Source organism: Thalia democratica, chromosome 2 (genome assembly GCF_965202585.1).
Source record: "Thalia democratica chromosome 2, ktThaDemo2.hap1.1, whole genome shotgun sequence".
Taxonomy (NCBI): Eukaryota; Metazoa; Chordata; class Thaliacea; order Salpida; family Salpidae; genus Thalia; species Thalia democratica.
In genome coordinates this window covers 35,469,015-35,495,651 of record NC_139166.1, presented here as the reverse complement: position 1 = coordinate 35,495,651, position 26,637 = coordinate 35,469,015, and the positions used below count along the sequence as shown (strand labels likewise).

Sequence of the window (26,637 nt, the reverse complement as noted above, 5' to 3'; positions counted from 1 at the left end):
AAATTAAAGGACATAATTAAAATATTGTAAAATACTAAAAATAATTTTATCCATAAGTTCAACAATCTATGTAAAAATAAGTTAACATATTTTAGGTTTTTTTTTTTGCTTGTTGATAATCACGACAAGGGTAATTTATTTTACCAAGTAGGTTTTTTTCTATCGGCGTTCAAAAAAGTAATACGTTTTTGAATCTTTATTTACCTTTTACAACATAATATAAATACAGAAATTACTTATATTCTTTTTCAATTTTATTTTACACAAATGTTTGGAAACAAATACTACCTAAACTTAAAATTTTCTACTGAATAAACAGTTTTAAAAAAGTAATTCGAGATATTATGACGTCTAATTATAAGATTAAAACAAATATAAATTTAACTTTTAAAAAACAAAAACATGTAATTGTTTAAATTTTGTACTTATGATTCATATTAATTTAAACTTATATTTTTTAAACTGTTTACTTAGTAAATAATTTAAATTTAATTTTATAATTTAATAATAAAAAGCTATTTTGAAAAGGTTTCTGTAAAAAAAAAATTCAAAACAAAAATAGGTAATTTCTGTATATATTCTTTATGCTGCAAGTAGTATATAAAGTTATAAAAATCTTCCAAAAACAGTACCCACTTTTAAAGATTTTCGCAGTATTCATACCAAATATGGTATTACTTTTCAAAATTAGCATAATTTAAAACCTTCAATAATAATATAAAAAACATAACTTTCTCCAAACTAAAAATTTGTTACTTATTAGCTTTTTATAATCAGATATTAACTATTTAAAAAACTTTTCAATTTTTTTTTATTTTTATCTTAATGCTAGTTTAATATACTATTTAAGTAAATTAAACTTATACATTAAGACAGTTTATGACATATAGTCACTGTAGTTAGTTAATGTAACCATATTTTGAAATAATTAATTATCTATGTAGCAGCTTTAACAAACCTTTAAAAAATGATGGTCGTTTATTAAAATGAATAATGCCACGATAAAATATTAAAAAAGCTGAAAAATCGAAAAACACGATTATTGAAAGCATCACAAAAGATGAAATTCAAAACATATAATTCATAAGTACTTGCTTTATTTAAGAATCTTGTACATGCTAAAAAAGTACTATTATGAAGAGTATAACTAAATATACAAACAAACTACTGCAATTATTAATAATTTAAACAAGCTAGAAATACTAATACTCATTTGAAAACAATTTTGTAAATTAAAGTAATTAAATGCTTTCAAAAAACTATGTTTGATCTGAATATGCTTTTTTAAACTTGTTTTTATTAAAAATAATGCTGCTAGATATGCACAAAAATAAATTTATAAGCAGCGACAAGTTTAGATTAATGGTTTAATAATTATTTCATTGGACAATCTAGTTTTGTTTTAATAAAGGTCCTAGTTTAAAGAAAACTATAAAATGCAGTTTTATACATCTGTAGTAACTCAAAAAAAAGTTGATATTTATAATCCTTTGTGGCCTTTATTTTTAAATTACTTCATGGTAATACTTGTATTGTGGTAAAGAATGCAAAGATACTATAAGGGTTGCCACTTAGTTGTTAAGACAAGAAAAGCTGAGAATTTTTTTTCTACAGGATGGTCATAAAATCTTTCCTGTCAAAGTGACAACTATATCTTGCAAAAGTTTTGAAAGTTGTTACAAACAAAAAAGATAATCGTCCGTTGTACAGTATTGCAGTGGTTTCCAAATCTTTGAAAATTATGCAATTAAAATTTTTGATTTAAAAGTTCTGTGCATGATAGACTAATAAAACATATAAAAGTTTCCAAAAAAAAAATTAACTATCTTTACTAATACGAACTGTAATAACATTTGTCAAGAAAAAAAAAAGTTTTACCTTCTGTGAACTTAAAAATTCAACTTTATGTGTGGTACAATACAAGTTTAGTTAAAAAATAACAATAACTAAGAGATGTTTTGTGCCCACTTAGGTTAATTTGTTGCAAAAAATCACGCTTCGGAAAACACTACAATATTTTTTAAAAATCTTAACTTAAGTTAAAAATTTACAGTTTATTGAAGTATTAAAATGTTTTAGGAAAATATCATACTACCAAAACTTAAATTGTAACGACTACCAATATACAAGTTGATGACCTTTTTCAAAAGTCTATGTATTGTACAGGATTTTAAACTCCTGTAAAATTTGAAAAGAGCGATAGATCGTGGCATAAAAGTGACAATTTTTGGACAGTTTAAGATAAAAGAACAATTGTAAATAGAAAAATTACTAATCATCAGATTGAAGCGAATGTTCCAAATATTGCATGGTTTTCGATTTACGGACAGGTTGCTGCGATATTTCGTTGTCCAATCGCAACGCCTTCAGAACTTCACTTTCCTTATTTAAATTGTCTCTGTAATCACATAAATTTCAAAAACTTTAAGTACTACATAGATAAATAACACATTTTTTTCATATACGATTAAAAATCATAATAAAAAACATTTTAATAGGGTACTGTAACTTAAAAATATTGTGAATTTTTATACTAAACAAACTTTCTGTTTAACTAAGTATATTATTGCTGATTTTAAACTATAATATGAAGCTTTTTGATTTGGAAAAACGCTTTAGTAGCTTAACTTTTTAAACAACTTCAAACTCTTTTTTTTCATTTTAAGTAGTAATAGTTTTTCAAAAGCATTTAACTTTTCTAAATACAATGATATATATAAACACAATAATGACTCGTTACATTAATTAAATTTGTTTTAAAATTAGTACAAATTTCCCCAATTATACTTTTATAAGCTTGAATTTTTCGAGTATGAAATAGTTTTGTTTATATTTTCATGCATAAATAAGTTTTTATATAACAATATAGATAAACAACATTGTTCAGTGCAGTTCACTATTTTATTATACTTGACAAGGTCGTAAATGTTTTTTACCACCGAAGCCTGGTAGTTAATAAAATATTTAAATTGCACTAATGTTACTATTTAAATAAGCTCTTTTTCATTACAGTAAATTGAGCAGTATGTTTCAGTACTAACAAAAAAATATAAATACAACAATAGAAGAATCAAATACTTTTAAACATAACTTTATGCTATTTAAGTATGTTAGACGAGTTAATTTAAAAGTGCACATAAAGTTAAATGCAACATGTTGCTTAAATGGTTTAAAGCATTGCTTCACTTACAAGAACTATGATGGTTTTTAGAAACCAAAATCTAAAGTTATAAAAACAATTGTCAGGTTATGTTTTTAAATTTAAAAATGTTCAGAAACTTTTAATTGCTAACAGTGTTTTTTAAAAGAGATCTGAATGAAACAAATTCGTTGGATTATAACAATAAGAACAATACTTGGTTTATTGAATTAACATCGTTTCTCTATGCTTAACTAATAACAAAGTTCTAAGAAATTCTGAAAAAATGTATACTTAAAAGTATGTAGAAAAATGTGTATTACCTACAAATATAAACTTACATAAACTATAAATATGAGCAAACACATTAATAATTAATAACTAAGACAACACATATTTATTATATACACTAAAGTTGTAGTAGTAAAAAGTCTAACAGATCTAATTTAAGCCTGCATTATAAAAAAGTTCTTGTTGATTAGTTTACAAATTCAGTTCGTTTTGTTATTTTAAATTTAGGACATTTGTGGACATGTAATATTTGAAACATTTTAAGTGTTTTAAAAAGTGTAGTCTTTATAGGTCAAAATTATTTAGACAACTATAGATAATTAAAATATATTAATATAACGTAACTATTAATTAAAAAACAACGTTTATTACTTTAGTTTATAGTGAGTATTCAGTCCCAAAAAAAAGTTAGTTGATTTTATTTTGTTACGACTAATCAGTTTTAAAATAATCTTAGTTTAAACCGTTGAAAATATTATAAGGAACTATTTTAATTTTTATAACACAACTCTATACAACGTTTAATAAAATTTTAATTGTATCTCATTTCATAATATTTGCAAACTAATATTGTATACAATTGTAATCATTAGTAGTATTTAACTGGTTTATACATATTAAAAGTTTATACTATAGAAAATACTTACACATATATCACCTACTCTTTATTTTTTGTTTTTTTAAATACTTATTTTTTAGAACTCCATAGAACTGTATTATTAGTTAAAGCATAGAGAAACAACATTAGTTCAAAAAATAAAGTACTTTGTAAATTGTTTATATAGTTTTGTTATTTATTAGATTTTCCGAATAGGTAAAATGCACACAAAACTAAACAGTTTAAAATCTTAACATAATTACTTGAAATGAGTTCTTTTTTAAGTTGATCATCAAAAAAATTCACTAAGCTCTACAAGAGACTTTTAAAATATAGTTTATATTTCAAGCGTTTACTAAAAGAAAGTGTTAGCTTTTGTAATAAACTGTCACTAAATGGCTTTAAAGTTACTGAAACAAGATGTTTGTTCTTACCTGTGTTACAAAATTAAAGCTGTACAAAAATGAAAGTAATTTTTGAACTAAAAAACATTTGAGTGTGAGATAACACATTAAAAAAAACATTTAAGTTCTTTTTAGTTACAAAAAAGATTTTATAAGTATTTTATAAAACAAAATAAAATAATAATTAAGTGTCTACACTATATAGATCAAAGATCATGCTGTTTTTTATTTATCATATGTTTTAACTAGCAATAATCTTTAAATGTAACAATCTTTAAAGTAAGCTTTAATTTTGCGCTGTTCAATGTTTTTATAATTTTATTGTAAGAACAATATATCTTTTAAAATTTACAAATCAAATTACTAAAAATAAAACTTTTAAAAAAACCAACTTTTTCAACATGTTATTTGTCTGTTTTTTATAGGCATTTGCACTATTCTGAGTAGAGTAAAGTTTCTGGTTAGAACTAGTGAGAACTTTTTGTGCTGATATACTTGAATCCTTTTTATAAGTATCTTCTATATATGCTGGTTTCTGTTTTTATTTAAAAAAACTATTTCAAGATATTTTTAAAATATATTTAATTTATATAACACATGTTTGACTAATAACCACATTAATACTTTTTAAATTAAAGAAAAAACATTTGAAATAAATAACATTACTTTAAGCAAAGGAAACTAAAAATTATTTTAAAATATATTTTATTTAAATGTGTGTTATGTACTTTGAAATTTTTAATAACATGTAGGCTGTATTAAACTTGGTATACATCGAAAGATTAAACTCTGCCATTTACTAGAAAATTAAATTTCTATCAAAACAATCTAATTTTAAAAAAGACAGCTAAAATGCTATTTGACCATTACTTACATTTAAATGGCTCTTCTTTGCATCTAAAGCTACTTGGCAACGAGATGAGGTGCTTCCGTGTTTGTTTATGATAGTGCAAGTGTACCAACCAGTTTGCTCTTTTGTCAGCGTTCCCAATATCACAGTGTAAGTGAGTTCTGTGATGTACAAACGTATAAAGTCAGATTTTTCCCTTAAAAATTTGACTTATTACAGGGTTGTCAAATGTTTCTGGGAAATTTCTTCAAGGTTTTCTGAATTTCTTCCAGGTTTTCAAAATACAAGTTTTTGAGTCTATTTTTCGTATAAAGTTTAGTTTAAGGTAGAAAATATACTGTAAAGCTACTTTAAACATGCTTTTCAATAAATAAAAATCTTAATGATACCAAAATAAATTTCTATATTTGATAGGTATTTTGTGTCAAAACAAAATTTTATTAATTCACATGTAAAAATTGTATAAAGTTCTAGTTTTTCCAGGTTTTTTAGTGATTTTTGTTTAAAATTCCAGTTTTCATTCGAAATTTCTCAAAAACCCAGGATTTTAAGCCTAAATTGTCAAATTCCAGGAACCCTGTTATTAGGTTACGTTTGTTTAACTAAATTTTTATTAAGATTATGAATTTTATGCCAATTTCGTTAAAGAATAAACAAAATTATTAATCCTAGTTATAGTTGTCAATCTTTTGTTGACGAGTTTTGGTATCCGATTGACACCATACTGGGGACAAATTAGGGGTATTGTTTCACTAGCCTTCAAAAATTGACCAAATCTTATGAAAGTTTATTACTATAAAAACCTAATCAAAAAGTACACATATTAAACAAAACTTACATATTATAACATTATATTCAGTTAATTATAAGCAGATGAACTAGAATGGCTTAAATTATTTAAAAGATTAGCTAGAAAAGTTCTGAAATATACTTGAGTTGTCTTTAAAATTCACTAAGTACAAAAATTTTATAGAATCGATTAGTTTATTTTTATATGAAAAAATATAGATAAAGTTATCTTTACAGAAATGGAAACTTGCATTTTTTGTAGTAAAAGTTATATTGTAAATGTCGGACTAGGAGAGCTTAAAATTTGACTTTGTTTTATTATAACAGTATATAATCTTAAATAGATATATTAAAAAGGAAATTCATATGCTATATATAAAAGATACTATTATTTTAAATATGTTGATAAGTTAAATTTTCTTTGTCTTTATTAGTTTTAGAAACTTAATAAGAAATATACTTATAAACTTTAAAAAGTTTAAATAACTTTATTTGTTTTACATTTTATTTAATCAAGCTAAAACTTTAAAAGGTTTTTAACTCAAAAGCTGGTACTACTAACAGTAATTCGACTAAAAACTTTACACTTCTCAGGGTTGGTATTTATTTAAACAAATTTAAATATTTCAACAAAACTTCAAGCCTAGGCATTATTTTTCTTAAATTATACTTTATTTGTATTTTCATAGATATCTTCAAGCTATAACAATTTTAAATTTAAATAGATTAAGTACTTAATCAAACAGTTAAGCTTTTTAGCAAATGTCACTTAGAAAACTAATGAGTATATTCAAAATAGCGTGAACTATACAAAAAATTATTAGCTATTTCAAGTACAAATAGCTTGACCAAGAACGCAAAAAAAAGTACATAAGAATTTGTTATAACAACAAAGGCGTACAGTATACATTTTCAAACAACAAACAATACAAAGTTTGTTCAAGCTTAGTATTTTTATGTTTGCTACTTTGCTCTACAAATAATTATAATGCTTATGTTTTTAATACAAAAAGCCAAGAAAATTAGCAATAGAAATACTTAAACTTTATATCAGTAGGTAAAGTTTATATACAATTTATAAACAATATAGCATGTAAAGTTTTTATAAATTTTTTGCCTGAAAAACTTTGAAAAGGCACGTAAAGGTTTTTTTAAAAGTTTGCGAATTTGACTACATACGAGGTTTGATCTAAGCAGTGTTGACAAAGTTTTTGATAAAATTCTTTCAATTTTTAAAAGTACACGTTTTTGGGTACATTTTTAGTTTAAAGTTAGGTTTAAGATTAAAAAACTGTATTAAGTAGTGTAACAACATTTAAAAGATACTTTGAATGTGTTTTTTAACAAAAAAAACTAATAATAACAAAAAATTTATGTCTTCATGATAGATTTTTCGTGTCAAATTAAAGTAGCGCTACTTAACATGTAAATATTCTTTAACATTTAAGGTTTTTTTAGTAATTTTTGTTCAAAATTCCAGGTTTTTTAGTGACTATTGTTCAAAATTCTAGAGTTTTTAGCCTAAATTCTCAAATTCCAGGATTACAGGTTTTTTGGTTACCCTGTCTATGTTACAGAAAAAAAGTACAACATATACTTAATAAAAGATCGGTAACAATATATTCTACTTAGCTACTGCTACACAAAAAAAAAATAACGCCGGGAACAAAATTAAAAACGTAATATAATGAATAGAATATTAACTACTATCAATAACATCAACAAAAAAATAGCAGGATTGCCACAAGTTTTTGATTTTTTTTTCAGGTTTTCTGAACTTCTTCCAGGTTTAGCAAACTTCTTTGGTGTTTTATAAAATACATGTTTTTTGAATCTTTTAAATAGTACGTTAATTTAAGTTAAAAAGGTGCTTTTCGATAAGTTTGAATTATTTAAAAGATACTGGATTTCTATTTAAATTTTGTTTCATTTTTTATTAAAACCTTTGCTAACATTTTGAATCAATTTCTTTAAACTTATTTTTACTTGATTGTTCAAAAATCACTATACTGATATCACATAAATAACAGCCATAAAAACTTGCTAAAAATTCTTGTTGTTATATAGTGAAAAAATAGTTCAAGTTTAATAATTAGTTTAATAAAAAAAATTCTGATTTTGTGTGCTGACTACGTATTAGTGGGTTTAAGGACCTATGTGTAATATATGAGTGAATTTTTTAACTTAAAAAAGTAACAAACTACACAGAGCTAGTCTTTCCGCAATGTGGTGATTAGTTTTGCACAACGTAAAACAACAGTCTACAATACATTTTTTGGTATAAAAAAAAAATAGTATAACAACTGCTTTCAGGGTTGCCACTCTTTGGGTCAAAAAATCTTCCCTGAGTGACCAGAAACTTCCCTGAGTTTTTTTCAAATCCTTAAATATTTTTTATGCCTCTGGCGCAAATTACTTACACCTCATGCTCTCTTTTCTTCTTTAATAATAAAAGGAAGGTTGTATGTGTATGCTTCTGCATTAGATGCTTACTAAAATTATGAAAAAAACTGTTTCCAAAAATTCAATATAAAAGGTTAAATCAATTGAGATTAAAAAACAAAATTTGTGCACGATTTTTTTTACTGAAAACAATTAGTTGTAAACAAATAACTTTATTTTAAAAATAAGGACTTATATACAACATAGTTTTATTAAACTACATAAGTAAATAAAACTAAAAAAAATATTAGAACTTTTCAATGCATAGTTAAACACAACATTTATATCTCTAAACGGGTATGTGTCAATTTTGCACTAGCGGACAAAATTGCACTAAGATACTTTTGCACAAAGACAAAAGACTTTTGCACAAGGGGACCAAATTGCACGAAGACACCTTTGCACGAGCAGACAGTTTTGCACGGGTTGAATTATTTTTTTACTATCACTGTTACACCTAACTCTTACCCTCGGTATTTTTTATTTTTCTTCTATTAATTATTCTTTTATTTTTTACTATCACTGTTACCCTTAACCTCCATCGGTAGCTTTTTTCAAATTAAGTAGTTTCATTTACTGATTTTTTGTTTCTTTAAATTATAATTTTTTAATTATTTTTTTATATTTATTTTCACTTTCATTGTTACCCCTAAGCCTTACCTTCGGTCATTAACGTATTTTATCTTTTAGTTTTTTTTTATTGTTTTATATATATATATTTTTTTACTCTCGTGCAAAAATGATCCTCCGTGCAAAATTGTCTTAGTTCAATTTTTTTCTCTCGTGCAATTTGTCATCGTGCAAAATTGACCTTTCGTCCAATATTGTCTTCGTGCAATTTTATCCGTTCCCCTCTAAACTGTTTGTTTTTGTTTAACTTTAGTCTTGATAAATAAAAATTTAAAACTTAAAAAAAAAACTATGTTAATTCCAAGAACATTGAAGAACTAGCAGCAAGGCTAAAATATTTCTAAATAAGCACTTAAAAACAAAAAAATTTTTTTTTTGAACAAAATATTAAATCTGGATTAACTAAATCTCATTCTAGATCTAGAAAAATTTTTCCCTGAAATTTTTAGAAAAAATCAAAACTGCCTTGAGTAAAAAAAATCGAATTTCCCTGAGTTTCCCTGAGTGTGTGGCAACCCTGTGCTTTAAAATAGATAATTGATATTGTTGTGCCTTTTAATAAGTGTTCGTTGTGTTTTATGTGTAAAGTTATGTGTCCATTAAATAACTTGCTTTATGATATATAATTTAGATATTACAAGTAATAGATAATATATTAATTTCTTTCTCCGAGCGTGTTCTGAAATATTTCCTTTTTTCTTTTAATTTGAAATGATAAAATACTGAAAACCAAAAAAAGGCAAAAAAGAATGATTTTCTTATTCTCCAGTATTTTTCAGCTCACACACAAAATCAATAAAAATTTAATTGTAAAACATTAATCTTGCCATAACAAGAGAATATATCTAAATTATTTTTTCAAGTCTTAAAATTCTTAAGTTTTCTACTTATTATATCAAAACTGTTAACAAACTAAAACTAAAAAAATACAGGTTTTTAATTGACTTTTGTAGAAAATTCCTCTTTTTTTCAAATTTTCTCAAATTACAGTTTTTTGCTTAAATTGTCGAATTCTAGGTTTAATGGCAGCCCTGTTAAATTGAATGACTTACTAGTATTTTGAACTCTAATATCGTGTTCCACATTGGTATAAACTTCCTTTTTGTTGTGATACCAATGCACAGTAGGTGGGGGTTGACAAGGAAAAAGATCAACTCTTAACACAGCAGGTTCACCTAACCCCACACAACGATCTTCTAAGGTCTAAAAAATAGAACTAAATTGAATAAACAAACAATCCATATAGTATACTAGTGGAGTGTAGCTTGATGATAGAAAGGGCTTCCTATATTTATATCAGGTCCTTTGATCATAGTTTTGAGCGCCGACTTCTTGAACGTGTTCAATAAAATTAACTTTATATACTTCCTTTGATAACAGTAGTTACTTTTTAAGTTATACTTTAAACTTGTACTCGGTAGATTGTATCTTGGAAATGTTTATGTTTAGTTAAATGTAAAAACAGTATACATGCCCCGAAGTTTATTCACTGAAACCTTTAAAATTTAGTTAATATACACATACACTAAAAATTAGAGCAAATATGTGTATATAAATTTCGCTGACGATATATATACATACACAGCTGTCCGAGTTGAAAAGTTTGTATTTACGTACTAAATATATAATTGGTACCTACGGAAAAAGAAGGTCTTTATTGTTATCGAAAATTTCATAAAACAAGTAAGAATTTTTTCGCTGTTTCTCAACAAATAAGCTTAGTGTATTAATTTAAATAAAGCTGATAAAAACAAATTAAACTTAATTTGAATAAACTTTAAATACTTATTTAAGATAACAACTATTGAATAATAATTTTAAAACTTCTTAGCAAATTAAATATTTCCATAACTTTTAACTCAAGTAACTTAAAAATGTAACTAAAAATATTGAGTACATAAATATTACACTTTTTGGAATAATTTTAATCGATATAACTTTAATTAAACTTGAACTACTACAATGCGCTTGTAAAAGAAAATTTTAACATAATACTCTATCTGTGCATAATACTGATTGGAATAAAAAATTTATAGCCTGAATTATATATCAAAATGTATATTTTAACAATATTAAATATTTAATCTACTAAAGAAAGTTTGAACATTTAGGGTAGGTATACAAATTATAAAATTATTTTTAAACTAAAAACCTTCGCAAAGTCTGGCTCATTGGCTACTTTTGGTGGAGACTTAGCAGCATTAACAGCACCAGACAAAATATTTCCTATTGTTTTATGAGCAGATGACTTTTGCTGACCTTCAGGAGGAGGTGGTGGTGGAAAATCATTGCTGAAACAAAAAACACTTATAAAAATTATTATAAATAAAATTCGAACAATAAAAAACACTAACTTGTTTGATCTTTTAAATACTATACACAAACGAACTATTGTAATAAAGAAGTTATGTTAAAAAATGATATTAGAGGACTATGTAACAAAAAACGGAGTTTAAAAACGACTACATAATAATACATGCCTATACAGCTTTTTTTGGTTCATTACTTTGAAAAATATCATAAAACATTTTAGTAGTAAGTATTCATAATTATCAGATATTTATTATAGAGCTCCAGTTTTTACACATAATCTAATACATCTGCTAACAAAAAAAAACTGAGTGTATTTTTAAAAATTAATACAAAATATTTTCATTGTAAGTTATAGACACAACTTATTGATTACTTAAAAACTTTAAATTACAAAATGTAAGTTGTAAAACTAAATCTATGTAATGGTATCGAAAGGTTTTTTCGTGCCCCAGGTCCTATGACATAATATTTTGAGCGTCTTTTTTCGTCCTTCAATAAACTATATATGATTTAATATGTGTTTATTGTGAAATGCAATATAATTTGAACTAAATGATTGCTTTTCGTTTAAATCTACAATATAGAACAGTCAACAACTTTTTTCAATAACATGAATAATATCAAATATTGGAATAACTATATTTTTATAAAGAGGAAATGACGTTTTCGCAAGATAAAAAAAAGTGTACTCATAACGTCATTTAAAAAAAACTTATTAAATGTCACGAAAATGTTTTTAGAGCTGATTGCCTAAGTTTAATTCCAAACTTATAACTAAAGAAATATAAAAGTTTTTAAAACTATTTAAGTTAAAAAAAAAAATTTTTAAAGTGAAAATTGTTTATTAGTTTTTTTAGTTCAACGTTTAGAAAATTAAGTTTGAAAATTAAATCTAGCTTGGCTGAATAAAACTAAAAACAAAATAAGCGCTTCTAACGGGCAAATTTAATTAAAAAAAGTAACAGTTCATACCATACAGAAAAGTCTACCGGAAGCCGCATTCATTAAAATAATTGTAATAGTAATTATAAACACACTACTTTAAACAGGGTTGCCAAATGTATTTGGCCAATTTTCTCCAAATTTTTTAAAGTACACATTTTTGGGCTTATTTTTAGTTTAAAGTTAAATTTAAGCTAAAAAATTGTTTTGAAAATTATAAAAACATTGTAAATTGTGCAAAGCTAGTTTAAATGTGCTTTATAATAAAAAATAATTTTGATGATGACAAAAAAAATTCATCTATATGATAGATTTTTGTTCAAAGTTGCAGTTTTTTTTTCAAAATTTCTCAAATTCCAGGTTTTTCCAACTAAATTTTCAAACTCCAGGTTTTTCGGCAACCCTGTATAAACCGTAAAAGTGATAAAGTATGCAATTATAAAGAAGGTGTAACTATTTTAATAAAATGCTTAATCATAAGTTTTTAGCTCAATATTTTTTTTATATGTTTATAGCTGAAAATGTACCTTGCGGGCCAAATATTTTTAGTTTGCGGGCTACAGTTTTCCGACCCCTGATACAAGAAATCTAATATATCTCAACTACTGATGAAATTAAGTTAATATCGTTCTCTAACTTTACTTTAACTTAATTTATAGAAACAAAATTAACTTTTAGAATTATTTTATATATAAACATGTTTATTGAATTGTTAGCTTTCACAAAGTTTGTTTATTTCCTTTATCTTAGTTATAATACGAACTAGTAATAAACTTAGGATTTATTTTTTTAACGTCAAACTTTAAACAAAAAATAGGTGAACGTAAACAAATTAATCACATACAAAAACTTATCCGGTTATTTTAGTTAATATATATTGCAACAATTAATAAAACAACATTGTTAAATTGAAGAAATTATCATTTTGCAGTAAGAAGATATATACTTTATATGGTACTTTTTTGAAGTCTATAAAAAACTAAATACCGATGGCAACATTAATCATACTCTTCAGATAGTATCTAAAAAAATCTACTTGTTTATATTTTAAAACACTTTGACTGTGAGTACCAGATAAGTATTTATAACATTTATAACTAAACGGTAAAAAATAACTACATAACTTACATTTTGAAATTTTTTCTTTAATGATTATGTTTGAATTTAAAAAATTGAAACCATTTTAACTTAACCTAATTATTTTACAACATGGCTTAAAATTGGTTATCTATAAGCTGTATTTGTTTAAAAAGTATACCTCATTGTTTACTTTGTCTTTGTTTACGCACTTAAAATTTACTTGTACAATGCACATATAAGACTATACAGTTATTAAAATAAATTATTAACAATTATATTAAAAAAAATTAAGTATATATTTATAGTTTAGCAATTTTTTAACATAAATTAAAGTATATTGTATTTTTCTTTAATGTTAAGATATATTGGCATTTTTTAGTTTTTTAAAGGGTATAATTTGTCCTACGCTTTACACGGTAAGTACGAACTTTTATTTGGGATCAATGTGTTCACCTTATTAGGTAGTTTTCTGTGTGTTGCCATAGTTAAACTAAGTAAGAATACTATTGATAAACTAAGAGTTTAAATAAAGAATTTCTTTTTACAACCAAATGTAAATATTTAACAACTATTAAGTAAAAAGTAGTGATAAAAACTACTTTAATGATGAAGACATTTTTTGCTCATTTGCTTTATCATTTTCTTCTTTTTTAATCAACCGGACAAGAGCTTGACTTATATCAACTCCTTTTTTCACTTCAACGTTATTTTGAAAAGGTGTAGCAAATTTATCTGTAAAATATTACATTTTCAAACATTTATATTATTGATGCCTTAAAACTATATATATACCTATACATTATCTAAATTAAGTATATATATATATATATAAAATAAATATAACTTTTAAAAATTCATTACAACTATATTTAATGTAACTAAAAAGAAAAATATTTTATTTAGCGAAAGCATATTATAAATGAGCAATTATTTACTGCAAAACAAACAGCTTTCATTTTTCACAAGTTATTTTTAGTTAAATTTTTATCAAAAATCAGTAACTAAAATTTTATTATTCCTTGCTGTAAAACTTAAAGATATATGATTAAACTTGCATATGCTTAAAACAAATTAAACAACTTTTAATTGTTAAAGAAATCAAATAAAAGGTTTATACATTTTTGTTTCTTATTTATTTATCTTAGGTTCAAGAAAGATCAGACTGCAATAATTACAGGGGAATCTCTCTGCTTGCGATTGCTGATAAAGTTTTTGCAAGACTAATTATTCCTTGACCCAAGAAACTGGCTGAAAGAGTATACCCTGAGTTTCAATGTGGATTTAGGTCTAAACAATCGACCAATGATATTCTCTGTACGCCAGTTACAAGAGAAATAAATGTAATGAACAGAACATGCCTTTATACATCGCTTTTATTGACCTTACTAAAGGCTTTGACTAAGTGAGTAGAGAAGAACTATTTGCTACACTGCTGAAGATTGGATGTCCTCCAAATTTATTTAACGTTGTGAAGTCTTTCAACACAAACACTAGGGCAATTATCTAATATTATGGTAGTGTTTTTGATTCATTTGAAATCAAAAGTGGGATAAAGCAAGGCTGCGTACTTGCTTCAACTCTGTTTCGAATCATCTTTTCAATGCTATTAAATTAATGTATGCTTTTGGTTCCTCAACAAATGTTATTAAGCTCCATACAAGAACTGATGGACGACATTTCAATCTTGCAAGTCTAAGAGCAAAACGAAATTTGAATATTGTCACAATACGTGATCTCCTCTTTGCTGATGATGCTGCACTCGTGGCTCACTCTGTCCAAGACTTGCAGACTTTTTCAGTTTCAAACTTTCGTAAAATAACAGGTTGAAAAGGTTGAAAAAAATACTTATACAAAAATCGGCTAGATTCTTTAGAACGTCTAAAAAAATAAGGAAAAAATATTTGGATTAAAAACATTTTTTTTATTGTATTTAACCATTTAAAATGCTGTGCTCCAAGTATAAAAACCCTAAATACTAAGAATACTAAATTTTATTAAAAAATTATATAAAATAACACATAGCAAATATCTAGTGCGAGATTTACCAATCACAACTTTGTTACTGCGTCTAATAAAATAAAATCATTAGGACTTTAAAACTGTGAAATGGGCTTCCATATAAAGAAATTTTCCAACCTTGATCTGTAACTGTTAAGTACTGTCAAAAGTGTGGTTAATTAAGCAGAAATTGTAAAGCTCAAAATTATTCTATAAGCATTCATTGTTGTTATTTATTAACATATTCCAATACCTAACAATTTAATTATTTAAAATTAAAAAAACAAAAATTTATTTACTTTATACTTCAGAATTTACAACAAAATAATTGAATTAATAAAAAACATAAGTAAATTAGCAAACAGTTAACTGTAAATACTTTTTTAAGGTTCAACAAGTTTAGATTTGTTCCGTCAAGTAAAAAACTAAAGCTAGTAATAATTTTAGCGCTGAAGTGTATTTAATTACACTGTTTAATTTAATATCTATAAAAGTGTTACTTATATCACTTTTTAATACAGTTCTGTTTTTAAACAGTTTAACTTTTATTTTCATTATAACTTTTAAAAACAAAGGTGGTCTGCAAAAGACATTTTTACAAAAAAAATCGGTCAGACACTTATAAAATACAGATGACTCCATTTTTTGACAAGTATTTGTATGAAGCTAGTAATCGATATTTTTATATGCATAAAACATCAGGTCTAAAGAGAATAAGTGACAAATAAGTTAAGAAGTCAAAACTTATGTTAAAAACAAACGTCTACTTTTAGTTTCAGCTTTTTTCAAATTGCCACAGCTTCCAGCTGGTGATCGCCTTTCAGAGCAAGTGGACGAAGAAGATGAGGAGTATGGTTTTGGAGATGGTCGATAAAAATCTCGTTGTACTCCACTTTCTTGATTTCTATAAATGTTGCTATACAAATTTGTTGATTTTTTTATTCGAAATAGAAACTCATCAAAAACTATAACACTACTTCATGTAAATATTTTAGGTCAATCATTTTAGTAAGCATATAAAAGTTAAATGTGTACTAATAGTAAAATTTCAACTATACATAATAAAAAAATTATCGTTTAAACAAATAATTTAGCCGTCGTGGAATGGGGAAGATTATTCATAAACTTAATTGAAATATTATGAAAATACACTACTAACTTATTAAAAGCTTTAATTAAGTTCTAATTCATTTATATTACAAAAGTAAGCAAAAGAAAAGCCACAACCAATAGACTATTAACACAAAAAACCGTTTTGTCATAATTAAATATACTACACCTAAAAATAAATCCATTTTTTTAGTCTTTAAAAATATTTACTTATAATAATGTTAAGAAATAATCTAAATAATGCTTTTTTTGTTACTGAAGATAAAATATACCTTCCATTGGAACATACGCTGCTCGGTGGAGATGGCATTACGTCAGAACTATTCGAAGTCACTGATAAAGAATCACTTTGTTGCCAACCTCCAGGTTTACTAAACATAAGTTTACTACTGCACATAAAATTAATATAAGAGTTTTTATTTCTGAGGATGCTTTACAAATATCTAATAACATTTTACAATACTGCCTATAAAAACGGAGCTACAATTGTTTGTTAGAGTTAAAGAACACACTAAGCCCACAAGTAGTGCAATATTCTCTCATATTGAACAATGTAAATTTTGGCAAAATTACAATAATATTTTTAGTGTTTTGATGTAATTAAATTTTGTAAAAAACGAAGTAGTTTATTAGCAGTTGAGAAAATTATGATTAAAAAATACAAACCAAAACTTAATTATCAACTGGGTCCTGATAAAGGATCTAGAAATACACTCAACATTTTTAAATAGTTCATTTTTGCTCTAATTAGCTTTTTTAGTTTTTATTATTAATTTGATTATTTTTTTATTGATTATTCTCGTGTTTTATCTGATTGATTAGTTTAGTTAGTATTTATTTTGTTTTGAAAAGGAAATTATTTAAATTTTGAAATCAGTTTTCAAGAAATATTTTATGGAAAAAGCGTTGTTATTTGCAATTAAATGGTATTTAAAATCAAGTAAAAGGCTTTCCTTACATAACACCTATAAAAAAAAATTACAAGTTATTTGATATCAAATGTACTTTTTTTTCCAGTAAATTTTCATACTTTTCGTTTTGTTCTAACTATTTAACTTCATTTTTTAAAGCATTTAACTTTTGATTCTTTCAGTACATAAAACCTATCAATACTTTCGATTTTACTGGAACAAAAGTCAGTAAGATTTTTCTTACTAATCGTTTTTTTTTTATACTTTAATCTGATTATCTTTAAAACTAAGCCGTTTTCATTCAACCTTAATACAACTTTATTAATTTATATATTAATTAAAATATTGAAAGTATTAATTATTTAAAATTCCTTAATACCTTATTTCAAGCGTAAATTGCCACCCAGCGTTTTTTATCATTGACTTAGCATCATTATGGTTCATTTGGAAAGTTTCCTCACCATTTATCTTAGTTATATGGTAACCTTCAATTACCCCTGCTTTATGTGCTTTACCACCAACGGCAACCTAGAAAATTTAAACTGAATATTTTTTATAACAATTAACATATTTAGTTAGTAACTACTATTATAAAGTATATTTAGGATTGTCTTGATATTTTTTGAAAAATAAACATACTTGTATATAAATTTAAACATGAAACAGAACAAGTTTTTTATTCGATATATTAAATAACAATAAAAACCAAGTATTTATAAATATAGATATAAAACTTTATGAAAGCATTGAACTAAACTATTTAGTAAATTTATTGTTAGTAAAAAATATAGGTTTTATTGTATTTATACTTTCTTTTTGTTTTTAAGTCTTAATCTTATAATACTTGCTTAATTTTTAAATAAAGCATCAAATTAAAACTTTATCAATCTAATATTTTAAAAGTATTTAAGTTTATTTGAGGCTTAAAAAATATTTTATCTTAAAAAGAAACAAGTTTTCTTTAAAAAATTTACAGATGAAGTAAGAAGATCAATACTAAACAAGACAAATCTCTGGGGAAATCAACAGCTGAACAATAATTAAAAACTTGTTTAGAATACTATTTTTGCATAAAATTATACTATGTTTTACTTCTAGATTTTGAATATAATTTAAGTTTAACTTATAATTATATAAAATATCAGACACATGTCAATCTGTATACACATAAAAGAAACAAAAGTAAGTGATAAATTTTAGTTTATGAATAAATATTGAACAACAAACTTTTGAAACGGTTAAGAGTTGTCGCTTCTCCGAACCTCCGGCTAGGGTAAAGCCCCATGGGGACCCACCTTTTAAATGAATTACTAGAGAATCAGTAAACGACATTTATAACAAAGTAATTTACAAACCTTTTGATAATTTACTACAACTTAAAAATTATTTACGTAAAAAAGTTCCAGTAATACAAATTATATAATAATCTTAACAAATTATATATCACAACAATGATATAAATTATATTATTTAATTCTAGTAAATATAAATTCTAAGCTGAAAATGTTGCATAGAAATTTAAAAAAAAAATTGCGTTAAAAAAGTTTACGTCATCAAAAGTCTACTCTTGAAAATAAAGCTCTATATTACAATTTAAATACAAAAAGTAACAACAAAACTGTATTTAACATAAATTTAACTTATACAATGTTAAATAAGATAAAAACAACAAAAACAAAACCGAAATAAACTAAAAGTTTTCTAATAACACCATACTAAGAAACTAGATAAACACTACAAAATTTGTTTTAGTTTTTAAGTTCTATTAACATTAAGTGCATAGCTCCCACATGCGTTAATAATATATTTGTGTTACAATAAAAAACGTAACACACATCTATAAAAGTGAAAGTTAATAAACTTAAATTTACCAAAAGTTTATTTGACTCATAATTCTATCTTTAGCCACAAGACTGCCCATTCTAACGATTTTCCATTCTTTTTAAAACTTTTTAAATATTCTCATGTTTTGCATATCAACATTACTCAAGCAAAACTACCTTCTTCTACCACCACTGTTAAAAATTAGATCTGCATTTGGTGCTCCTTTTGGAGGTTGGTACTTAGCCCTGCGTTCTCTGTTCAAATTTACAAGAGGTTGCTTGACTAGATGCTGGTTAACTTCCATTTGATGCTGCTCCTCTTCAACTTGCCTCTCGCTCATTGAAAGCGTAATTTCTTTTAGCTCCTGCTTTCGTTTTATTTCGGCTTGAGTTCGATCTCGAAGCCCGTTGATGATTTGAGCATTAGCAGATATTTTGACAGGCTGAAGCGTCGCTTTGTTGTTTTTTTTTGTTAGCAATGCAAAGCTAACTTCTTTCGTATTTTTATAGGAAGGCTCGCCTTTTGCAAAATTGGCGCCTTTTTTTGATTTCACTAACATCTGCTGCATATTTCTTCGAGCGTTTATTGGTACACTGACATCGTTTTGTACAACTTTCGCCTGTTTTCTGGACTGGTAACTTTCAACAACAACACTATCAAACATTTTCTGAAATTCGTCATCTTCAGCGCAAGATATCAACTTGACTCCAGCTGTCGTACTGGAATGAGAAGATTGCGTTTCTACTTGATCTAAATTTTCCTGTAAATTTTCACCACCAGAGAGCGTGCTGCAATCATCATCATCTTCTTCATTTTCCTCGTAATCTTCTTCCAAGTTGTTTTCAATGGATGAAGCAGCCATATTTTGAACAAGATCTTCTATCTCAGCAATGGAATCTAAATTTCGATTTGAAGGATTGTTGCTCGCAGCACTCACTTCTCCCATGCTGTGGAGAGATTCTGAAGGAAGAACTTTAGAGATGCGGCTGAGCATGTCTCGCTCAACTTCAAAAACAGCTTCCTGCATTTCGATGACATTTGAAGCTAAACGAAGCTTCGGTCTTAATGGTTCTAAGGTATCTTGAACGAGATAATCGACTTCGACTGGAAACAATCGTGAATTTCTTACTGGCTGCAACATGTCCACTTCATTTTCATCAACTTCACCTTCATTATGCTGTAGCTGTTTTGGTAAATCACCGTTCTGGTTTTTTGGATTGAACAACCAGTAAGGATGAGTTTTTTTGGCCCAAATATATCGCTGAAATTTAATTAGAATTTATGTTGTATGAATGATAAATTAGTAATCCTTATTAAAATGTTTTTTTATCATGTATACATTTATAAATTTTTAGTTCTAATAAAATGATAAAGATTACCTATATATAAAACAAAACTAATGTGTTATTAAACTGTGGCAATGATTCGAAGTATTCCAAGCTTTATATAAAAACTTAAAGGCATAAAGGGGTAACACGCGTTTCGTTCAAGTTTAACTTATTTTAAAAACTTGAACTTATTAAGAAATTATTTTATATCTTTTTTTAAGTAGAAAACTTTGTTTGATACAACAGGTACAAAATTAGAGAGTTCATTAGGTTTCTCATAGAACTGAAAATTAAAAAGGCTAAAAATAACGATTTCAGTAAAATCTATCTTCTCCTTAAGTTTTTAATCAATCGTTCTCAGACTTAATCAGTCTAATCTAAAACAAACAATCCTACCGTAAAGTTTATTCAATTTTGAGTGAAAATACTTATTTTCTTTTAAAAAACAATAAAAAACGACTTTTTTTTTACTTTAGATAACAAAATTCAACTTTTCTCAATTTTTAGAAATTATTTATAATACCTTTTTTTCTTAAATTGCAAGCAAGTAACACTTCTGAAAAATTGAGATTAATTGCTTAGTAATAAAAGAGAAGATATATTTTACAGGGATGCCACTGGATTTTGGCAAATTTCCTTCAGGTTTTCAAAATTTCTTTCTGGTTTTTAAAATCACACGTTTCAGGGTCTACTTTTAATTTAAAATTAAGTTTAATGTAAAAAATTGTGTTAAGTATTATAACAACATTGAAAAAATACTGTAAAGCTACTTAAAATGTGTTTTTTAATACAAATTTTTTTGATGATAACAAAAAAAAATTGTCTATACGGTAGATATTTTGCGTCAAATTGAATTTTTACTACTTAACAAGTATAAGTTGTTTAAATTTCCAGGTTTTTAAGTCGTTTTTGTTCAAAATTCCAGGTTTTTGGTGATTTATGTTCTATATTCTAGGTTTTTTAAAAATATTCACATTCTAGGTTTTGCCAGATTTTTATAGCCTAAATTGTAAAATTCCATGTTTTTCCAGGATTCCAGGTTTTTTTAGCAACTCTGTTACTTTTACAAAAGTTTTATATTAGTTAATTAATATCCAATTACATTTATTCTTAAAGTCTTACAACACTATAATATAATATTATTATTATCATATATGTATGTACACAATATTATTAAAATAGATTTATAAGCTAAATAATCATTACTTTTTAATGATATATTACTGTTGTTAACTTAATAATAAATGAACTTTGTTTGCATATGTGCATCTGTACAACTGAAATACTATTTAACACTCTATAACAAGTCAATTTATCATAACTATACCTGGAAATAAGGTATGAAACAGTCTAGTTTTTTCTTGCTCGAACCACGATCAAAATAGGTACCACACGTTTCAAGAAGCACACACACAAGGCGGATTCGGAACAAGTGGTCTGGGCGATCAAGCGGACTAGGTCTGCTTACCTCAAAGCTAACACCAAAAGTGATAAATGAATACAAAACGTTAAATATATGTAAAGAGTCCACCATGCGATAGTTGTATAACTCGCCTAAGAACTTTACACTACTCACTCTTCGCTGGTTGTATTTAGGATGATTTATCTGCATTTAAAAATAAAATTTAGGAAAAGTTTTAAAACAGAGACTATTTAAAAAAACAGTTACAAATAGCAAAAGCAGTTATTGTTATGTAAACTCTAGTTTTAATTTGCAAAAACAATATAGCAAATATAATTTATTTAATGTTACAAAAGAGTCTAAGTATAACGGCTTGTGTTGACGAAATCAGTGATTGTTGCTCTTTTAAAAACTGTGGACAGCACACATTTTAATAAAAAATTATGTGCACACAATAATAACAAACACGATAGCATTTACAATAACTGCTGTTATGATAGTGATATTTCCTACAATGCAGTAAAAGATATTATTAATAAACATTTAAAACTATAATTTTAAACAAATTTAATAAATGTTTATTCTCACTGTTCAACAATTGTTTTGAACACATTAAAGTTATATCTATAAACACTACTGTGCACAGTAAAGTGTTTATAAAAAATGCGACTTTTTTAATTTTTAGTTGAAAATTACTTATTTTACACGCTAGAAAAATCTTAACAACACCTAGAGTAAAATTATACCTGATTTGAAGATACTTTTTAGAAGGCAATAATTGATTTTCTAAAAAACCTTAAAGTGATCATCTATCTAAAACTTTGCTTTAATATTTCGAAGCAAAATCATGAATAAGGGCATTTTAGAAAGATCAACATTTTTTTATGACTTAACAAAACAAGCAAAATTTTATTTCAAACAATTTTGGAAATACTAGATCACAAACTAACTTAAAAAACTTTATAAAAAATATCTAAATTTTCATATTTCTAAAATACATATATATGCTTTCAAGGTTTTCTTATATTTTACAGTATTAAGCTTATCAATACTTCACAAAAAGTTTTGATAAAATGATAAATTTTATCATACTTGTAAACATTAATAAATGTATATTGTAATTTAACATTAAATAAAAATTAACTTAATAGCTTAAAACAAAGGAAGCTTAGACTAAAGTAGAAATAAATTGATGGAAATATTATTAAAATTTGTTTAAAAATTTATAAGTTTGAACTGGTTTACATAAAAAACAACATCAGTTATTGATTTAAAAAGTTAATTAAATTAATAAGGACATACATAAAAAAATCAATGATATAACATTTAGTAAAAATAAGAACTTCTATAATTTTAACAACTAATCTTTTACACTTATAGGTTATTATCATTAGCAATTAGTTAAAAATACTAAAAGAACAGTGTAATAAATTACCTCCATTCCTATTCTTATATGTTCTAAAACATCATCCACAACTAAGTGAGCAACATCATCTCGATGAGAAGTTAAACCAGAAACTAAACTTGCGAGCCATTGAATATTATTGTATTTTACTAGCCAGGATTGACTGCAACACTTAATAATGTACGCCCTTTTATCATTCTCTGTCCATGGAAGTTTACGCATTAGTCGAAGAACTTTTTCCACTGAAGATTTGTTTAAATCACGATAGAGTAATTTCCTAATAAATTCATGCATCTTTGGACGAGGCTTGTACACAACAGCCTCTGTTTTAGGCGGGTCAACTGTATAACGCACATTGTCAATCATTGTTGAATACCTTTGGTCCAATGCTTTAGCAGCTTGCTTACGTAATAAATTTTCAAGCAAAACTCGAGCCCGTAAATGGGATGTGGGATGTCTGAGTGCATAATATCCACATGTTTCCAACAAACCACAAGCCATTTCAATTGCATGAGGAGAAAAATCATAAACAAGAGCTTTTAAACAGTTGAGACAGTCTGTAAGTGAAATCATGTTAAACTTAGTCATTTCACCAATAAAGCGCATTGTCTTAACTTTGCTTTCGATGTGAATTTGCTCTTTTTTTCTAAGATGAAAACGAAAATCTCGCAACAACATTGTTGAAAGTTGTTCTGCAACGTCAGGAATGCAAGGAAACAATGTTGCTGTGAGACGAGCATAAAAAGGAAGAAGGTCAAGTCGAGATCTGTGGACATTAAATAAAGCACGAGCAAGACGCTTTCTATTTGGCCTAGTATTCATGTTCATACAAAAATCTTGGGCAGCTTTGTCTACAAGCTCTCGATTAACACAGTTCTTTAAAGTATTCATAAAATTTTCAACTATAATTTTAAGTGTTGGTCCAATATCTTCAACTTCTTCTTCAGTGTCGTCTTCTAGAGTATCATTTTCATCATCTGATTTTAAATTGGTCTCATGTGCACAAGCCTCAGCTAGCTCCAATTCTTCTTGTTCAGTTATTTCAATGCATTCAATATCTTTTCCCATTTCCTCCATAGCTAGTTCGGCTTTACCCCCGCTTTTAGGACCAATAGGCTTTTGTTCTGATGTAACTTTAGTAGTCTTTTTTGATTTTTTAAATTTAGTCTCTTTAGACCTTTTCCACCCTTTGTTCCCATCTTTAAACAAAATAGCAGGTATAATGGCTTGCAAATTACATAAGTTTGTGTAAAAAGATTTTTGATCTTCATCTTCCCACATAGAAATTTCGGTTATTTCTTCGCCATCAAGATTAGTAGTATTACTTCCAATAGCTAGTGTTTTGGCGGTTTCAGTTTGAGATAAACTGCTTTCTTCGAAATTAGGAATATCTACATCAAGCAAGTCAGCTAATGTATTAGCATTAAGTTGAAGTTTTGAAAATTCTGATTGTTTGTCAGTGAATTCTTTGCTTTTTTCGTCATGCAACTCTCCTTTGTTTTGTAAAATTGATTGGTTCCTAAGTTCAATGTGACATAGTGATTTGTGTAAAGTACATAGATGATCTCTTACACTATTCCAGTAGTCATGCAAAGCATTTAAAAAATGTTTCTGCTTTTCAGGTGCAAAAAGTGTACTTTTAGGAAATACTATTTTGAATTTCGTCTCTAAATCTTTATTTTTGCGAGGTACCAGACCAGCTAGATCTTCACCACTATGTTTGCAAAAACTTATAATTATGTTCATCAGTTCATGTTTTTCTTTATCGTGACTAATCATACCTTTCAAAAGACTATGCATAAGTGAAAGTCCTTCTTTGTCTGAAAGAATACCAGCAACAGTCAACTCAGAAATAAAACGCATGTCAGTACGAATTTTAATAGCATTTGCTGCAAAAGAAGACTTTTCTTCGAGATAACTTTGAAATATTTTTTTTGCTGTTTGATAAAGTATTGGCACAAAATCAACATAACGCTTGTGAATTAACGAAGAAATATGAACTGCACATGAAATGTCGTTCATCTTAATTTTACTTTGAAGCAAGGTAGAAGCAATTTCCTGAATATAACGAGTTAAATTTAATCCTAACAGCTCTTTTGAAAGAGAACTTCTCTGTTGCTCGGTAATTTTTCCAAGCTTTTTGACAAACGAAGTGTTTTTCTTCAAAGTTGAATCAAGTTTTTTGAAAAAACTTTCGTCAGGTCGGTGTTGTGCAGCATTTTTGTTGCTTTTTCGGAACTCTTCTTTTTCATGAAACTTTATTTTAAGCTCTTCAATCAGCTGTAACGCTTCCTGCTTTTGTTTATCAAGATCTTGTGAATTTTTTATGTCAATCGACTGGTCATTCTCTACAATTATATCATTTTTTAAAAGATCTTCTGTCATACTTGTTACAAATTACCTATAAATTTAAAAGTAAAGATTTAAGAGATTAAGGAAAACATTAAGTTTATATTTAAAACGTTTCACTTTATCCAATAAAGCTCTTTAAATATTTGTACTTATAGAAAATATGTTTTTTAAATTTTTAAACATAAATTAAGGCGAGGTAGAAACAAATAAAAAATGGTAGAAGTATAGGATACTAATAACAATAACACAACATAACAAAATTATCTCAAAAAATTGGTTTTCACATTAAAAGGAAAAAACTGATAAGATTAAAAAACTTATACTGGTTTAATTTATTATTAAAAAAATTACTTCTTTAAGTTTTGAAAACAACTAAAATATACAATAATATTAAAGCATGTCCTACATTATATTATTGCTTAACCCAGCTTTTTAAAAAGAGTTAATACATTACAGTCATAAAAGACTAATAAAAAGAAGTTCACAATTTTCATGTTCTTAAGCCATTCCTTTTGGTATAACAAAAGAAAGTGCGTCTCCAGTCACACCCCACATAACACGATTTTGTTGAAAAACAACAATCCAAGCTATAATACAACCGACCCACAATATGGATCCAACAAATGAATAGATGACATATTTTCTTATCTGGGTCTGCTGTTCAAACACTGTTTTTTGGAAGGCATACCTAAAAAACCAACAAACATTGACAATCCAAAGAAGCGGTAAGAAAGCACAGCCACCAAAAAAGTACTTTTTACACAAGTTCAGTTTTTCCTCATCTGAAGCTGATTTTAAATCCATGTTTTAAATTCAAAAGATATCTACA

The 26,637-nt window shown here is 26.1% G+C and overlaps 2 protein-coding genes across 3 annotated transcripts; both read right to left on the bottom strand.

Annotated features, from left to right (window-relative positions):
- Positions 1 to 968: 968 nt before the first annotated feature.
- On the bottom strand, positions 969 to 18,929 carry LOC145829949 (uncharacterized). Of its 2 annotated transcripts, none has more exons than XM_082937837.1 (10): positions 18,725 to 18,929; positions 17,877 to 18,025; positions 16,859 to 16,957; positions 16,238 to 16,380; positions 14,078 to 14,210; positions 11,296 to 11,434; positions 10,196 to 10,346; positions 5,307 to 5,443; positions 4,825 to 4,967; positions 969 to 2,398 (listed from the first exon to the last, which is right to left on the bottom strand). In XM_082937837.1, exons 1-10 carry the CDS (start codon positions 18,827 to 18,829, stop codon positions 2,272 to 2,274), a joined length of 1,326 nt encoding a protein of 441 aa, XP_082793963.1. In that variant the 5' UTR covers positions 18,830 to 18,929; the 3' UTR covers positions 969 to 2,271. The 2 variants fall into 2 exon arrangements, with proteins under 2 accessions (XP_082793963.1, XP_082793964.1); XM_082937838.1 differs by having other exon boundaries at positions 16,244 to 16,380.
- A 229-nt stretch (positions 18,930 to 19,158) lies between these two features.
- Positions 19,159 to 25,849, bottom strand: LOC145829948 (regulator of nonsense transcripts 2-like). Its single transcript, XM_082937836.1, has 3 exons — positions 23,487 to 25,849; positions 21,977 to 22,255; positions 19,159 to 20,582 (listed from the first exon to the last, which is right to left on the bottom strand). Exons 1-3 carry the CDS (start codon positions 25,839 to 25,841, stop codon positions 19,494 to 19,496), a joined length of 3,723 nt encoding a protein of 1,240 aa, XP_082793962.1. The 5' UTR covers positions 25,842 to 25,849; the 3' UTR covers positions 19,159 to 19,493.
- Between the last annotated feature and the right edge of the window lie 788 nt (positions 25,850 to 26,637).

Excerpts from the sequence above, each read along its gene's own strand:
- LOC145829948 (XM_082937836.1), bottom strand. The coding sequence starts at position 25,841 with ATGACAGAAGATCTTTTAAAAAATGATATAATTGTAGAGAATGACCAG. Across the intron at positions 22,256-23,486 it reads ATATAAGAATAGGAATGGAG|ATAAATCATCCTAAATACAA; the intron begins GTAATTTATTAC and ends TTTTAAATGCAG. Across the intron at positions 20,583-21,976 it reads GTTTCATACCTTATTTCCAG|CGATATATTTGGGCCAAAAA; the intron begins GTATAGTTATGA and ends ATTAAATTTCAG.
- LOC145829949 (XM_082937837.1), bottom strand. The coding sequence starts at position 18,829 with ATGTCGTTTACTGATTCTCTAGTAATTCATTTAAAAGGTGGGTCCCCA. Across the intron at positions 16,381-16,858 it reads AGCGTATGTTCCAATGGAAG|AAATCAAGAAAGTGGAGTAC; the intron begins GTATATTTTATC and ends CAACATTTATAG. Across the intron at positions 11,435-14,077 it reads AAAATGTCTTCATCATTAAA|CAATGATTTTCCACCACCAC; the intron begins GTAGTTTTTATC and ends TTTTTGTTTCAG.